At 36.0% G+C, this 12,997-nt stretch overlaps 2 protein-coding genes across 2 annotated transcripts in view; one reads left to right on the top strand and one right to left on the bottom strand.

Annotated features, from left to right (window-relative positions):
- The window catches only part of LOC135690523 (cleavage and polyadenylation specificity factor subunit 1), a 54,779-nt gene extending 41,915 nt beyond the window's left edge, over window positions 1-12,864 (top strand). Inside the window, exons 35-42 of the mRNA XM_089116028.1 lie at window positions 936-1,082; window positions 5,208-5,240; window positions 5,686-5,752; window positions 6,238-6,285; window positions 6,636-6,785; window positions 10,939-11,068; window positions 11,512-11,650; window positions 12,634-12,864. Coding sequence (XP_088972154.1) covers window positions 936-1,082; window positions 5,208-5,240; window positions 5,686-5,752; window positions 6,238-6,285; window positions 6,636-6,785; window positions 10,939-11,068; window positions 11,512-11,650; window positions 12,634-12,681 — 762 coding nt within the window. The 3' untranslated portion in view covers window positions 12,682-12,864. The remainder of the gene's footprint in view (window positions 1-935; window positions 1,083-5,207; window positions 5,241-5,685; window positions 5,753-6,237; window positions 6,286-6,635; window positions 6,786-10,938; window positions 11,069-11,511; window positions 11,651-12,633) is intronic.
- On the bottom strand, window positions 6,689-9,720 carry LOC135690870 (gamma-glutamyl hydrolase-like). The gene is made up of 2 exons (XM_065208557.2): window positions 8,975-9,720; window positions 6,689-8,424 (listed from the first exon to the last, which is right to left on the bottom strand). The coding sequence occupies exons 1-2, from the start codon at window positions 9,654-9,656 to the stop codon at window positions 8,165-8,167; spliced, it is 942 nt and encodes a 313-aa protein (XP_065064629.2). The 5' UTR covers window positions 9,657-9,720; the 3' UTR covers window positions 6,689-8,164.
- Window positions 12,865-12,997: the final 133 nt, after the last annotated feature.

Consider the following 12,997-nt stretch of genomic DNA (forward strand, 5'->3'; position numbering starts at 1 on the left):
CGTAGTCTTTTCCAAAGTAACCATGGCTGACTCGTCAAAAAAACTTAGTATAGGATATTTTATTACAAAAGTATATTACAGAAAAAATTATGATAATGAATATATGTCCAGTGGCGTCGCGTGACTGTAAAATGATGTTTAAATTGAGAGAGATACTCGGAAGACTGAAACTTTGAAGAATGACGATTTCTGCGAGCGGCTATACTTTGCTTTCCATTTTCATCATGTAACAATCCAAGGCTAAACTTTAATCAAACTGTTAACATAATGAAGGACGGCTCTCTGCGAACTCTAATACTTATAACAATATCCCAAAATATATTACAACTAACAAGGCACAGCGAAGTCTTACTCAAGCACTGCCCGTCCTAAAACAAACTGGGCCGCAAGAGCTTTCACAAGCCTCTTGGGCGATACGGTTAGCTTTGTTCTAATGTTTAGTCTTTCATGTCTGTACTCTGTCTGAATCCCTCTCCGAATCTCTCCGAATCTCACTTACTACGTATATTTATATGTACAAGGAAATAACAGAAAAGCATAAGTATAAAATGTTACTAATTATAGACTACCAGATAATTCTAGAAACAGACGAATACGCAATATGATGTGATCCTAATGAGGGGTAATCCTACAACAATATAATGGAACCCTATTATTTCTATGAATGGAATGCAAAGTAATGCTGCGTGGTGCTGTGTCGCGAAGACAGAACATTCGAGACACAAGGGGGATTTCCTAACAATCTACGTAATAAACCAAACAGCTACGTACACTTAGGCTGGCATTATTTTAGCTGTATTACATGACCATTCTCACTTTGTTATAAATTTAATTCTACTGACGTGTCCGCTGAAAGTTGGAGGGTGTGCACTCTCCCCCCCCCCAACACCCCCCGCACGCTACGCCCCTGTATATGACTTTTTGTCTTTTCACAGATTTACGTATGGAATTTCAAAGACAACGCTGATCTCATAGGAATGGCTTTTATTGACACCCAGGTCTATGTCCACAACATGCTTCCTATGAAAAACCTGTTGCTAACGTCAGATATTGTCAAGAGTATCCAGCTTCTTAGATTCCAGGTTTGTTTAAGAGCTTTTCTTCATATTTCAATTTTACGATTAACGCCATTACTGTAAACATGTGCACCCAGTCAATGCCATTAGAATTATCGTCAAAGCTCTAGTTTTCAGGTAATGCTTTTCAGTATCTTTTTTTAGTTTTGGATTCAGTCTTCTTGAAACTCATATCCAGGAGAATTTCACCCTTATCTGTAAAGGCGTTTTGAATAGTGATTTCTGATTACGCTGTAGAGCAGAAGCATGCTATGAAATCTTTTTGTACCTTTGGGGTATTGCATTCTACCACAAATGAACTTCTTTATTGTCAAAACAAAACCCCATTGAAAAGGGACAGCAGGAGGCTTTTGGTTCCAAATGCATGCCCTTTCCCTGGAAACTTACCAGAACTTGATACATTAGGTTTTGTTCCAGTACCACTTGCCAAAATTTCTTTCAAAACCGTCATTTACAGCACTGATTCTTGTTTTTCCCTTTGTTGCTGATTTGTATATTCTTCCTGTTCGGGTCATCCGTCGTCGTTACAGCTGTATCTTCCTTAAAAGCCTGGTTTTCTCGAGCTGCAGAAACTGCAGGCTCGGCTTCATTTTTGCCCGACTCAGCTTCATTTCTGCCACCATTTTGCCGTTGATTCCTTTGTATCAGCACCCGTTTGGTGGACGTGCAAAAATTACTCAATGTATTTCTCGCTTTCGGATTCATCAGAACGTATATTACAGGGTGAAGTAAGCCATTGCATCTGTAGAGGAAACCTCTTGCGATTTCTAAATATTTTTTTTTGTTTCCAAGACCTACCATGATCATTTGAGGTATAACTTCGAAAAGCAGGAAGGCCAGCAGCATGATTGTGATCATTCGCACAATTTTGTTGTTGTCTCTATCTCCATTGCTTTGGTTTTTCATTGGTCGGCGTATCTTGAGACGGTAATAGGCAGATGAATATGTAACTGTGAACAGTATTAAGAAAATTACGTCTAATGCTAAGAATGTGATGTCATAAATGGCAGATACATGTGGCTGAAACTGAAGAATTATTATGATAATAATCCCTGTAATCCAAAGAACCGTAGCTAGCAATCGATAGTGCTTACGCTTCAAAGTGACTTTGTATTGAATAGGAAAGTTGATGCCAAAGAATCTGTCAAGAGTAAGTGAAAACATTAGAAAGAAACATGTTGCAGCAGTCCCACGTGATACGTGGAACAATGGCAATGTGAACGTTGTAGATATGCCGAGGAGGAAACTGATGTCCCAGAGAAGCCACGCAAGTGCTAGTATGAGATTCACAATACTCAAGTTCTTTATGAAAATCATTGGATGGGACTGCCTGAAATCTGTTTTCATTAGAATGCAGAACCCCAGTGCATTTAGAATTACTGCAGTAAAATCGAATATTCCATATATGGTGAAGATGGCCAAAAAAAACATGATGAAAGACTGCCTTTTTCACTTTTTATCCCGATAAGATCCAGTCTTGGTCTGTCAAAATATTTTGCTTATCGTTTCTAGCTACAGAATTTCATATTCTTCATCAATTTTTCAGCATCACGATTGGGATCTCTTTCATAACCGAACTCTCATCTACCTAACTTTACATTCTTCACTTCGCCTTGCAATTACTTTTCGCTTCACTTTTTGCCCTTGTCCACTCTTTATGGTAGCTGTTTGCTGCTTTGCTGCTTTAACCTGTTATGTTCCTAGGTGTATATGGAGGTAAGGCATATGAAGTCGCTTTACTGTAGTGATACTCTGTGCTTGTACATAAACTGGAGCCTCATTTAAGGGAATGTTAGTTATCGTACAGCATATCTGTTAATCACTGTACTCTTGTTTGTTGTCTGTAATCCAATGCAATGAATCTGACGTGTATGAATTCACTTGAGGAACTTTTACAGTCTTTGATTAGTTGATAATGTCGCCTTACTCATCTTTGCAACGCTGTAAGTAGCTGAAACTGTTGTCTGGCGACGTCGACCACATCTTTCCGCGTTAGTTATCAAATGGGCCAACCCTAAAGACGTTTTATCTATCAAGAGGTGATCAATTAGCTTTATTGTAGAAATGAACGGCGGGAAACCTGATTTTTAATGACTGCTGGTGGCACGAGATTTGTCTTTGCAAACAAAAATTGTCATTTAGCTGCCGTATTCAAGGTTCTGTTTACGCAATGATTGAATTTTCTTCATTCTCCTTTGCTTTGTTTTCCTCTGTGTGCATATATACAAGGCATATATTCAATACTATAATTTTCAAAGTTTTTCTTGAAGCGAAATTAAACTGAGACCGCTTCAAAGAAAAATGTCGCATTCGAGTTAAACATGAGGCTAAGAGAATACAAAATACAATTATGTACAGAAGATTATTTGGCCGCCGCTTTCACGGAAATGAACTTGTTATGCGTTTCTGTACTTTGAACTTGTATTGAAAATCAAAAGTTTAATCAATATTCTAATTGCTTGTAATGGCTGAAAATAAATAGACAGTTTGAAATTTAATAACGAATTTGACCATGTATAATGTTTAAAGGCTGAAGAATTTCACGCAAAATACATATATAATGAGATAGGTTGCTCACTTTTCTAATAAAACTTTCTGTAGATAATGTCGTCATGATTTGCAGCTATCGTTGTATCCCGGGCAAAAATAGTAGAATTTTCAAGAAAGGATGATGTTTTCTCTTGCCTTTCAAAAAAAACTTACCCCCTCCCCCACTTCAATGTTGAATGCATGATTTTGAATCACGAATGATGGAACTACAGATCCAACATTGATTTAGGGGAAAAGGGGGATTCAAATTTACAGGGGCAGCGTAAAGTAGAAAATTGCAAGAAATTACATTCTAGTTCGAAAATTTTGTCAGGAATTGTAGATCTTTTGAAAATTCTCCTGACCACTAGCAAAGGTGGCCATTAAAGGCATTGAGTCATGATAAATAGAATGGGTATACCCCAGGTGCCAAAATCCGCTGAGTCATGATTTCCATGACTGCGATGCTATTGGTTGACCTTGAACTGGTCACATGAACTCACCTCATACTGATTAACATAACAGTTTCCATCAATAGCAAGTTGTCAACAACAGATGCCAATATCACATGAAACAGCAGCGATCACGCCGAAACCAAATGACCCCCTATAGAGAAAGCCTATTTACCATGACTCAATGCCTTTAAGTGATAGAAACGGCGCAACATGTTTGCCTCAAGGTTGTGTCATAGTTCTTCTAATACTCCATTCATACCCTGTACATACTGGCGTCATTTTTTTGTTATGCGCAGTTACAGCTTCAGTTTTGTAACGCTGAGACATTTTTTGATATTTTAAAATGACAGAATTACAGACAATTCTCATTTGCTTCTCCGATTATCTTGAAGTCATCTCTCTTGGAGGCATAATTGCGATACCAAATTGTTATACCGCTATAACAACTTTTAAATTTGTTTGATACTTTAGATCGTTCCCATGACAGGTCTGGAAATAGGCTGCTAAATTTGAGTTTCTTTATATATTCTCATAAAATTTTGCAAAACGAACAAACTACAAGGCCATACACAGGGAGCATGGAAATACATAGCTACCCTGTTACCATTTTATTGAACATATTTACTTCAAATTAGAAATGCATTAAATGTTATAAATTACATGTTACAGATTACTCATAACAAATAACACTTACAATTATCAAGTTAAACAAAAAAATTACATCGACAAAACAAAACGAAAATGATGAAAGACAAATTACATCGTAGAAATAATTTCTAAAACTATTTATTGAGATCTTTCAGTGGTCTGAATATATTTTAATGTCGCCTGGAGAATTTTTTGTTGAATTCAAAGATACCTTTTTCGAGGCCACAAATAATTGTTTGTAGTAAAGCTGCTTTTGAAAGGTTTGTTAATCCCCGGGGTTGCAATATCACCTTCACAATATCGGTTTTTTCCTAAATATTATGAAAGGTGATTTTGAAATAATATTCCATTTTTACTGATTTGTATTGGTTCAAACTCAAACTTCAATATCAAGATGATAGCAAGCTAATTTCCAAGAAAGATATTTTATATCCGAAATTACTATGGTTTAGGCTTACTTATTCACTATTTAACTTTCGCATTTTATGTCATTCGATAGGAGCAGTACAACAATCTATCGCTAGTCAGTCGCGTAAGTTCTTCAGTTATTCATTTCAGTCGATAACTACTTTATGCAAGATTTGTTTTCCAGTAGGATTCATTTCATACATAGAGTGAAGTTTGTTGTATTGAATAAGAGCAAATTGTTTTCATGTATGATAAACTTACGCCTTTTGAATTTCTACAACACCTGCCTAAATTTTTTAAAGAAAAGCGTATTAGAGACTGACTTGAGAAATGATAAGAGTCCAGTAAATTTTCTTCTTAACTCAAATATATTTGTTGTAACGATTCTAACGTCACATTATCACCTATTTTAAGCAAGAAAGTTTCTCGGTTGTGTTGACATTATCGCCCCCTCACGAAAAATCATCAATTTCCGCTTCTGTTCCCATTTGTAGCGACTTATGATATACAACTTTTCATTATCTTGCAGAATCTTTGTATGATTGGAGTCTTAATGTTTCGTCTTGTAGGATGCAAAGCCGCTAGAAGTTTTCAGCTCAGAATATTTTGTTGATGGAACCATACTGGGATTTTTAGGTAAGTTATCTGCAGGGTTCAAAGCATTAGTAATATTACATTTGTGTTTATGAATTCACTTTTTTCGAACCAATATTGCAGAACTATCTCACTTGCAAACCTTTGTTTTCTAAATGACATTGAGAAGATGGATTTGTGGCTAATCCTGGGCAAAATGGTAACATGTCATATTATTTTTATCACCCGCTTTAAGCTGTTGCGTTTATTCTAGTCATAGTCATGTGACCTTTAGATTTATCCTGGCAGAATCTCAGTTGTGAAGCTGTATCCTGAACAAAGCTTATGTCCAAACTTGCTTAGCAACTGATTTTCTTGGTTTCAATTTTAAGTGATAATTTTTTTTAACTCGGATGTTTTGAAAGTTTTTGCAGCACTTAGTCTATCAATGTATAACTTGTGCTGTTTATAAGATTAATTTGCCCCCAAAACGAAATATCATTAACTATTTCATTGTTTATGAAAAAATTTTCTTTATTCTTTTGCAGTTTGTGATGGAGACAAGAACCTAACATTGTTTTCCTACCAGCCAGAAGGTAATTCATAAAATATTTTTTTATTGCTCTTTACCAATATTTGATGTGATTTTAAAGATCTATAATTCTCCAAAAATGATCGAATAAAAGTGAGAATCCCAAACTTTTACATCACTTGATTGCTGGCAACATCACATTCTCATTCAATGTTTCGGAATACCTTTTTTAGTATGATGTTTTGTTATATGTTCCTTAGCAAATGCTTCTATCGTTTTTATTGCAACCTGCTTCTTCTACCTTGACGTACCCAAGTGAATCCGATTACCCCTGTGTAAAGCGTAGTAATAAGGCTCGTTAAGAAAATACCAATTTATATCTATTAGCTAGAAGAAGCATTCTATTTGTTATAGCTCTTGAAAGTTTTGGTGGTCAGCGATTACTTCAGAAGGGAGACATCAACATCGGAACTCATGCAAACACCATGTTTAGAGTGAAAGTTTGCGAAGAGCCATCAACTGACTTGCACAAAAACAAAGACAACAGACACGTGACCTACTGTGGTAAGCTTTTGTTACGAGCATTCTACAGCATTTCACGATCGCTCCTCTTTGACTCTGCTTTGTCATTCTTCATGTGCAATCCTAATCTCTATTTGAATTTATAGGAAACTATTTTTTAAGCATCGTATAGATCGTGTACCAAACTTAATTTTGTTGTCGTGATGCTCTTTTTCGATAAATAGTTAATGGGACACCTGAATGTGTTTATACGAGAAGCTTCGTTTCTCGTAATGAATATTCTTCAGATAATAAAATTACCTGTTTTATCATTTCTTTTCTTTACTAAAAAAATCCAAAAGAAAAGACCTGGATAATATAAAGGCTTCATTTTAAACGTGATAGTATTACCTGGACTTGATAGCTACTGGTTGTAAATGTACTAGTTGTGAAGCGATCTGTATTACTTTCTTCCAGGGTTGCGTAATTTCAGCTTTACAATCATGCGATATTCGCATACAAGAATTCTTCCCAGTAATAAGTTTGAAAGCAATCTTCACGAAGCTGACGTTGCCAAAAATTTAAAAGGGCTTATGTCTTAGGTTTCTGGAATGTAATCCACGAACCGTTCTTTCATGTGCATCGTTTGTCGAAGATAGAGCCCTGGCTTCTAACAAATGTTGTTCAAAATTTTGATCTTTTGTTCCTTCTGCAAGAGACGAGTTACAATGCTTATTTTTCTGTAAGCCTCATTGTGATCGTTTCTTTGTTTAATCGTTGAAAATTTATCTGGTCCCGTAAACTTCTGTGTCCGTAAACTTCTGTGAAAGTAAATTTCTGTGTCAAAACTTGGCTTGATGACCAGGTTGCTTCTGATATTTCACATAGCATAATACGTTATGGTGAGAACCACTTTTTGTCTTGTATTACCATTGGAAATACCTGGTTCAAGTGAAATATTTAAGCATTTTTGTGTTTGCAACAAGTAATTTTACACCAATGTCATTAAGGGTATTGATAGACTTGTCGAATTATCAAACCGCTTAGTTCAGTAGCAGAATTAGCTAGTTTGCCTACAAATATATATAACCCACCTTAGGGTCTTCTTTTTTTAAGCATGATGCCTTCGTGCATCGTTATTGGATCAAAACCATTTGTCATATATAAGTCAACTCACAAGAGAAAAACACTAAAAGACGCAGTCCTTTTTCATTGATATCCCCCTATAATAAAGATGGTTGCTATTTTCTATGAATAACATGATAGAATGGAATATAATGCATTTTATTTTATTTTATAAAATGGCACAAATTAAATGATAGTTAAGCATGTTAAATTATTTCGCTAGCGATATTCTTTTCATAGGTGCAAACTATGGTGGTGTGGGTTCACCGACCCCCCCCCCCCCCCACTAATCTTTTTTGCACTCTTGTTCCCTTGCTTCATTCAAAAACGTAGGTCTGTTCCACCGTACTCACTTCTCCAGTGTATAAAGGATAATGTGAGTAGATCAGGGTGCGTTTCTCTTCAACTTTTGACGCGAACCGATTGCAATTTTTCATTGCTTCTTTGACAAACGCATTTGTCATGAACTGTGCCAACTGAATTGCTTCTGGCGATCGGTTTATTTTCAATATTGGGTGCCACTCATAGCTGATCTTCTCGGGGTGCCACTGTACACCAAAAATAGGATATCTCTTTGCTAGACGCAAAAGAGAAATAGAGTGTAAAACGTTAATTGATAAACAGCCAAAAGTAACAATGAAAATTAACCATGGCTGAAGACTTGGTTTGTATTAAAGCAATGACAGATAGCTTTAATGCCAAAACAAGAAAAGATTTACAGAAATTTTCGTGAGTGAAAATGACAAATATCGTGTCTGCAAACTGATATTTTGATCTACAGGTCAAAATCAGTCAAAATTGTAAAGAAGGCATCCTACACAGGAAAAGGTCATTTTTCTACTAAAAAAGCCTGCTTTACTACATAGATTCTGTATCGTGACGTATTTGATGACAGCCGTTGTACCCAACCAGCTGATTCATCACTTGACCACTAACACACCAACCACACCCTACGGGCGTACCTTTTGGACGCTGGTCCTTGCCCTAGCCCTAACCTCGACATTATATATGGCTGGGTATTAACGCCATTTTTACCTCTGGACCTGATTACAAATTGAGATCTGTGAAAATTAGAAGGTGAATATATTCGAAGTTGACCTACATAGAAACGTAAAAGAAGATACTACCTTCCATTGCTGCTACAAATTCCACACCCCTTGTGTCCTTGCTTGTCGTTAGTATATTGTAAAATGTCCTTAGGCGTCGATTTTTGTTGAAGACTCTTGGATATATACCCCAGTTGTGGCTGTTGTAAGCAAGTCTGTCCTGAGTGACAAGTCTTTTCAGGCTGGAACTCAAACCTGAAAACATTCGGCTTTTTCTAAAATGCGGAGTGGTTTTCATTTTCATTGATATTCTTTTCGCGTATGTCCTTTGAAGCAAATTCCTCTGAGACGTCAGTTTTATTAGCAACTGAAAACCGAGACATATTCCCATTATTGGAAAGTTTTTTGCTTTGATTGCATATTCAAAAATGTCGCGGCCAGTCTTGGCGTATTTTGATGTTCCAAGGTTGGATATCCCACCCGGAAACAAGACTCCATTAATTGACGCCAAGAGCTTGTTTAGCGCCTTTTTATCCATTCCATCTTTGATTGGTACCACACGAGCACCACCGGACTCGAGCCATTTTACATAGCTTGCATGCATGTGCGATTTTCCTTGTGTAAATGGGAACTTTTTCAGTATGTTTTTGTTTGTAAGTGGTTGTGCCAGGATGCCAATTATTGGTCTGCTGTTACGACAAGCCGATGCTTCACAGCCGATGCTAGCAATGATTGCAATCGCAGATAGGAAAAGCAACTTCATTTTGCTTATTCTTAATGTCAACTGGCTGGTGTCATTGGTGCAAGGAAAGACTTATTTATAATCGAAAGCTTCCTGTTTCCGTTTCTCGGGATCGGCACATGATTTATTCGTTTCAATAAGAGGCACAGCCTTTGTTACAATGGGTCTATCTCAATGAGGTTGGTCTATCTAAGCTCTTTGATGATGTGGTGCCCTCTGGTGCTCTCGGTGTTCAGAAGACAAAGTAATCTGTAAATACTATTTACTTAGTATTTGCTTAAATCTACAACCATGAAGATTAACACACGGCAAGAAGGATCTCTTTAGTTCAAATCATTTCGATTTATTAGATTTAATCTTCAACCACTACACCGGTTAGTCCCTTTGACCGGTGGATCGAACCGAAAATCTTTAATGTCAAAATTGTTAAAGATTTTACGCAGGCAATAATCCACACAAGCTGGGTACAGTTTCAAAATATCATCTCCTTTGTTGATTACAAATTATCTAATGCTGTATCGATGAAAATTATGAAAAGCCATTGTCCGCCTTTGCTGTTTTCTCCTTATGCCTCCATTTTATCATTTGGTTTTGTCATGCCCCATGCTGTTAATTGATGATACCATTGAAAATAACAATATGTCAATTTGCACTCTTTAATGAGAGGTCAGCTGAACTTTGACTTGCTAGAGCTGGCACCGGTTTCTTTTTACATTTTTTTGTCGGAAAACTTCCGAAATTTTCTTCCGATTTCTTGATTATCTTCCGTTTCATCAATGTTTCAGTGAGATATATCTGTTAATACCTTACAAAAGTTTCAGTCTGTTTTACCGAATTTATCTCTCTTTATCAGAGTTTATTTCGTTCAAACTTCATACCATTCACAGTTTCTTATTCTTCATCCTTCAACATCCTTCTGTGGCGAAAGCTCAGACTTTTTTGCTACTTATAGAAATGCTTCTTCGAATGCATTGCATTTCTTTTTTAATTGAAAGGCTTTTAAGGAGGTTGAAACTTAGAAGGAGATGATATTCGGAGCTGCAATCTAGAATTTTGGGTAGAGTAGATTTAATATTGTCTAACTGTTAGGCTACTTGTGCATGGCTAGGAAGACAGGTAAGAAAAACGAGAAACTTTTTCTTATAAGTCATATATTAGATGCATATGGGCGTAGTAAATAGTATTTGATGTAACTGTAGGATTTTTAACTGCTTTTGATGGGGTTGCTAATGATTATTCCATCCATCTTTACACCTACCACATGCCTTTACACCTAAGCAATGCGATTTTTTTCTATCTTCAGCGACACTAGATGGAGGAATCAGCCTCGTTTTGCCTATGATGGAGAAAACATATCGCAGATTGCTGATGCTGCAAAACAAACTGATAGAATGTTTACAACACGTTGCAGGCCTGAATCCAAGAGCGTTTAGGTTAGTGTATAGAATGCTTTGTTTTTTGGATTGTTGAAGGTGTAGTGGGCATACAGTGTGGATACAGTGGGGTTATCCTGGGGATACAGTAGGTTTGTCAAGAAATAATGGTTCTTTAAAAATGGGCAATCTGAAGCACAGAATTTTCTTTTGTTGGCATAGAAATGTAGCCATATGATTCCAGAAATACCGTTTTCGTATAGGTGTTGGCTTCTTTCAATTGTTTTATTATTTCGATAAACTTTTACGAAAGAACGTATTTTTGCTTCAAAAAATCACCACCAAATGTTTTGATAAATTCTTTTCACAAACTGTTTATATTTTTGTTTCTTGTTAAGTGCCAATTCTTCAGTGGTTTTTATTGTAAATGATTTATGTATTTTTATTGAGTTTTTATGTGCCATGGCATGGCTTGTATTATTTGCAATCTCGTTATTATATAGAGCAACGCGTCTTGCCAAGCGCCCTCTTACAAATGCCCATCGGAATATTCTTGATGGAAAACTGATCAGAAAATACCTGGCCCTAAATTTTACTGAGAGGCTGGAGCTTGCCAGAAAAATTGGAACGACATCCTCACAGGTATTTGAGTATCCGGATATTTGCATGGGATGTTTATAGCTTCTTACAGTCAGTTAAGGAAATGTTTGCTGTCTACTATGATCAACTTCATTGTTTAGAAATGTTCGCTTGTTGCAAGTTTCGTTTGCTTTTTAACAAATTCGTATTTTCTGTCTATTTCCGTTAAAGGTTTTCTGAAGGTTCTTAGAGTGTAATTTTTAAGTTAAAATTTCGTTCTATTTCACTTCTAATTATACACCATAAAACAGGTATGTTTTTAGAGGGTTGTAAATATATAGATGAACGAAGGGAAGCAATTTATTCATAATTAAATGGTTTATATTTTGTCCTTACTTGCTGGTTAGGGCCAAGTCAAAAAATTATGCAGTATATTTTACAGCAATTTTATTCTAAACATTGCTCAAAGCATAGAGAAGTCGTCTAAAACGAATTATTTTGTCAGTACAAAGCGATAAACACAAAAAATATTTCTTTGGTATGTTTGTTGAGATAAAGCATCTTTTTTAAATAATTTTTGGAACAGTCTTGAATGTTGTACATGCCGATGGGCTTCTAAATTACCTCAACTTATAATGAGAAATTCTTACAGATATTGATAGCTTAATATGGTCAATTTTCGTAAGAAAAACAACAATTTCTACACGCGTATTTTTTAGAAGTATACAATAATATTTGAACTTTCATTATGCAGTAGGCATGATTTCTATATGCACTGTGTCCGAAACGTGCTATGAGTTGTTGTTCCTTTCTTTTGGCAACCCACTTTGAAGTGGGTGAAAATGTGAAAAATTGGAATAAATAGGAAAATAGTATGATGCTTCTATAACAATAGTTTATCTTGTATCAGGTTGCTTTGAATGAGACTGAACTTTAGGTTATTTGATACAAAATTTTTTTAACTTCTTTTCATAAACCCTAGCTTGAAGTACTTTTGTTGCATAAAAAGCGAACCAGCTGTTTCAATCTTATCTTTTTCTTTTCAGATACTTGATGACTTGATGGACATCGAACGAGCAACGAGCCATTTTTAGAACGATGGAAAACACACAGAGCAATTTGCAATGTAGCAACAAGACTAGATTAATGTTGGATACAGTGTATTAACCAGTTGAAATCTGGATGGTTTAGTAAACAATACCGGGAAACACACAAAACATCCATGTTAACTGTTGAGCTGTAAATTGCTCAGTCACATTTATTTTCTTTTTAGAGAATTCTTTTGTCAAATATTTCTACCTCTCTCCTCCGCATGCAGTGATGTCGTTATTCGGCTCATTGTGACGTTTTACCCGATAGATCCTTGTTTTTCCAAAAATTGTCGTTTGAAGATGTTTTTTTAAGTCGTAA

The sequence above is a fragment of the Rhopilema esculentum genome, chromosome 4 (genome assembly GCF_057945365.1).
Source record: "Rhopilema esculentum isolate cy_ngs chromosome 4, ASM5794536v1, whole genome shotgun sequence".
NCBI classification, from domain to species: Eukaryota; Metazoa; Cnidaria; class Scyphozoa; order Rhizostomeae; family Rhizostomatidae; genus Rhopilema; species Rhopilema esculentum.

What these genes read in the sequence shown, in the direction of transcription:
- LOC135690870 (XM_065208557.2), bottom strand. Translation starts at nt 9,656, where the DNA reads ATGAAGTTGCTTTTCCTATCTGCGATTGCAATCATTGCTAGCATCGGC. An exon ending in ATTTGTAGCAGCAATGGAAG is followed by an intron (nt 8,425 to 8,974) that starts GTAGTATCTTCT and finishes TTTTGCGTCTAG; the next exon opens with CAAAGAGATATCCTATTTTT.